At 35.9% G+C, this 4469-nt stretch overlaps 1 protein-coding gene across 1 annotated transcript in view; it reads right to left on the bottom strand.

The window, feature by feature from the left end:
• The window catches only part of egf (epidermal growth factor), a 13198-nt gene that overhangs the window by 6599 nt on the left and 2130 nt on the right, over positions 1-4469 (bottom strand). Inside the window, 9 exon segments of the mRNA XM_025062994.1 lie at positions 26-162; positions 265-390; positions 937-1059; positions 2429-2551; positions 2690-2803; positions 2908-3110; positions 3241-3468; positions 3678-3856; positions 4186-4394. Of these exon segments, the coding sequence (XP_024918762.1) occupies positions 26-162; positions 265-390; positions 937-1059; positions 2429-2551; positions 2690-2803; positions 2908-3110; positions 3241-3468; positions 3678-3856; positions 4186-4394 (1442 nt within the window).

Below are 4469 nucleotides of genomic sequence, written 5' to 3'. Positions count from 1 at the left end.
ACAAGGATGAAGACTTTATTCTTACGTTATTCTGGACGGGATCATAGTCCAAAGCTGTGACTGATGCTCTGGGCTCCTCTACCAGAATAATACCATCAGTACCATCAGGATTAATTGTTCTTATATCTTCTTTGTTAGCAACCAGCAGATAAGGTGCTGGTCCTGAAAGTTGCAGTAGAAAGTGTTTGCATTAGATTGTCATAGGGGAAGTCCTGTGAGCTTTGCCTGATCTTATGCAACTGGTTGTTTTTGCATATGACTCACCAGTTGCAATGCATCCTTTACCATCTTGATGGAGCTGGTAGCCAGGCTGACAGCCACATTTCCATCTACTAGGGCTGATTAGAATACAGAGCTGACTGCAGCCCCCCATGTCTGGTGATGAGCAGCCTTCAGCCACCAACAACGAAAAAAGTACAATAGACAATTATCTTCATAGACTTCATGATTTTGCATATATTTGTTTTGTACATTTGATGGAAGCATTGCAAATGGATTGCAAGGTTTAAGTTTGAGGTTGGATTGAGTTTAGAAATATTTGAAACAATTGAGTCCTGTCCTAATATTTATTATATTGCATACTAAATAAATATATTCACAATAATTGTCCTGTTCATGGAATTTAGCCAAATAATATTTGTGTAATAAAAAGTATTGTATTTTATTCTATTTTTTATAAGATAAATTTACCTGGATATTGATAAAATTTATTCATCTTTAACGATAAGAATAACAGCTTTAAAGTTGTCCTGTTTGTATTGGGAAAAATATGGAATGCAACAGTTATGTTGCATTCCATATTTCTCTCTAAATTTCTCTTCCTTAGTAGAAACTTTTAGTAAATCAGCTTCACTATAGATTGTTTTTAGTAAAGCTGAGCAGCTCTGTTGCTGTTAGGACTTATGGTGACTTTATATATTGCAATATTGTCCATACCAGTACAGGCCTGTCCGTTACTCTGTAGTACCGATCCTTCAGGACACACACAGATCTGCTCCTTGTCTGTTGTCAGACATCCATGGCCACACTTTGTCACATTTCCTTTGCACTGTGTAATTTCTAGGTTTGGAGGACACAACAACATTAAGTGCATTATTATTATTTTATTAATATTCTTTCTAATGAATCAGTTGGATGTCAGAAATTGTTTATTCAGTAATTTTAAGTGTTTAAAGCAAATGTGGAAACCTAAAATTCTTATTGTCAACAAACGTTTTACCAGTTCTAAATATTTTTTCAAAATCAGGTCTAATCTTATCAAACATGAAAAAAAAAAGTCAAAATCCCCTCGCCCTGGGGATGATGTAATATTACCTCACAGGCATCTGGTATGTCCTGTAGGTGTGAATAAGGGCCAGTGCACATTCCCATACACTTTATACAGATGTCATTCCAATGTGAAATCGTTACACGACCTGTTCTATTTCTGAGAGTGGGAAAAGCCTTAGTGGGTAAGACTTGGGTGGGTTTTTTCTCGTCAGTTGACCTTTAGTGTTGCATAATGATGTGATGTTTTGTGAACTCTTACTAGCCATTATAGTAGTTTGGATTGTTGCTGCTTCCATTGTTTACTTTGCTGCTTGGATCTTGCAATTGGTGTTTGTGGAACAGCATAGAATGGCAACATTGCTCTATTTATTCCCATACATTATTGTTAAGATTCATACAGTGCTTATTTTGGGGGCAAATGGTAGAAAATAGTAGATGTAACTCCGTTGCCACATAAAAGTAACAAACTCAGCTTTCATCACTAATTTATGTGACATAGCTTTTTCTATACATTTCCTCATGACTGCATTATTTGTTTGTGGCTAAATATTAGATTGTCTGAGATATTTCTGCTGTCATGCCTGCAGACAACAAAGCTGCATTATTCAGCAGCAGGATGACCAGGCATACATTTGGAATGACTATGTATGGATCACCCACCACCTCAATGACTTAACATTTGGAATAAATCAACAAACCCCATTTGGTTTCATATACCATAATGATACAATCGAATTTAGTAAAATACATTGTAAATGAAGTGGTAATTTTATTTCCTTATGTCATTTTGCTACTGAGCTCAACACAGAGGCCTCTAAGGCTGTGACAAAGTGTTGGTGTTTTGACCCAAGTAACCCAACACACAATTGTTAGTTCAGTTACGTCGAGTCTGTCTGGCCGTCTGTGACCTTCCCTTTTTATTGGCCTAGAAAGGTCAAGGTAGTATCTGGAGGACAAATGCCACCCTCCACAGACACTGACACAGATGAGACTCCAGTCCAAAATGAGATACAGACAAAACAAGGCTCACATTGTCAGTGTTTTAAAATAATGTTTTAAGGTCCTATATATAAAGTTCAGTGTAGTAAATAGATAATAGAGTAATAGAAAACCTCCTTAGTAGCTGAAAAAAAATTGTTATAAGACTTTAAATCTCTACCTCCACATGTTTTCCTGTCTGGTAAGAGGGCATATCCTTTAGGACAAGTACAGAAATAAGAGCCTGGGATGTTTTCACAGCCAAGAGAGCAGCCATGGTTCCAGTGGGCACATTCATTTACATCTGTGAAATAATTCAACAAATAAGAATAGATAATGAAATCTGATGCTAATATCAATATTTTATGCTGTATTCACAACAATTTAAAAATAACCACACAATAGAATTGTAATTTTTGAATTTATTGCCCACTTAACCAACCTTCGCAGTGAGTGCCTTCCTTGCTAAGTGCAAAACCTTCAGCACATTGGCATAATCCTGGCTCTGCTGAATTAGAGCAAATGCTTAGGCAGTTTCCACCCTGAGGGTCACAACCTTTTTGAAAAAGATAGGAAAATATATCAGCAAACAATGCCTAGCAACCATTATTATAATTTGTAAAAACAAGTATAAATGCAGTGTCAAAATTCTGTTGAAACCTGTAAATGCTGAATTAGAATCCTCCAAAGGCTGGTTGAGGGCATGCACCACCTTAACCCCTACTGGGGGTTTAGCCATTTGCTTTTTGTTGACATCTACTGTCCTTCCACCTGTGTATTTGTTTACTTCTTTTATAACCTTAGATGAAGCATCAGTGTAGTATACGTTTTCCAGAAAAACTGATATTCCCAAAGTCTGAGACCTGAGAAAAATCAGAGAGGATATACATAACAACATTCATCATTATGTAAACAATAATTTATAATGCCACTCTCTAAAATTATGTAAGAATTTATATTTCACAGAATTTATGTTGAATACCTAAGACTTACCTTAGTGCCTGGTCAATGATGTGAACGCTGTTTCCGTTGTAATCACATGAGACAATAGCACATTCTCCTTGCAAACCTAACTGAATCCAGAACAGCCTTTTGTCTTGTCTGTCAACTGACAGTGCCTTTATTTTCTTTGTTATTTTAATAAGGGTTGTTATTGTTCGTCCATTGATATCAGACCGTTGGATGCATGGAGTTGTCCCTACAGACTGCCAAAATAGAATTCTGCAAAAGTAAATATTAAACAAAAAGACAATGGCTCATTAATTTTGTTATTTTTTGATTAAATCTTATCTATAAGCTTTTTATTTATTTTATTTTTTATTCCCAAAAATGCCTTTAGAGTCATCTACTACAGGGTCATTTACTGTGAAGAGGGGTGGGTGGTGGGGGGGTCAACTATGAAAAACAAAGTTTGATAAAGGAGTTTATACCTGCTTATTGGCTCAAGAGCAATAGAACTTGGTTGGATCAGGTGTCTTAGAAGAGTTTTTTCATTTTTTCCATTAAGGTCCATTTTCTTAATTTTTCCCTTTTCTTGGCTTGTCCAGTATAAACCATTCCCAATCCAGTCCACTGCCAGTCCTGATATGTGTTTGTCAGAGGACAGTTTCTGGAAAGCAAACAGTAATTAAATTGTATTTATTGAAAAGTGACGGATATTTAATTCTGTTGGCTCATTATACGTGTGGAATAGAAGATTCACTTTTAAACTCTCAAATTTAAAAGAAGTCATTGGACATTAGATCTAACTTGTCAGATTTCATACAGAGGCACAGAAGCAAAATAAATTGTGGTGTAACATTGACATAAATGTTGTGGGAAAGTGGGGCCTTAACTCAAAAAAGTTAAAGGAAATCATTTATACGGTATATTTGAGCATAAAATGTCAAATAGAAAACTGACAGTTTTTATTTAATGTACTCTACAAGTGTTATTTACCTGTTTATTAGCTCCCATCACTGATGTTTTGTAGATGACTCCAGTGTTTTTGTTGGCCCAGTAAATTTCCTCTTTCCTGTAATGGAAATCAAACAGGATAGCACTTCCCACACCAGCCAAAACTCTTCTGTGGTTCCTCCCATCCAAGTCCATTCTGTGAAGGGCTTTACCATGACCGAAAACGAGGAAAGGCTGGACTGAATCTGAATCTGAAAACCAAACGCAATTACATATTAGTTATACAAGACCAGTTTACTCTGTTCCTTTATATATATATATATATA

The sequence above is a fragment of the Cynoglossus semilaevis genome, chromosome 15 (genome assembly GCF_000523025.1).
Source record: "Cynoglossus semilaevis isolate Cse_v1.0 chromosome 15, Cse_v1.0, whole genome shotgun sequence".
Taxonomy (NCBI): Eukaryota; Metazoa; Chordata; class Actinopteri; order Pleuronectiformes; family Cynoglossidae; genus Cynoglossus; species Cynoglossus semilaevis.
This window is presented reverse-complemented; position numbering and strand designations above follow the sequence as displayed.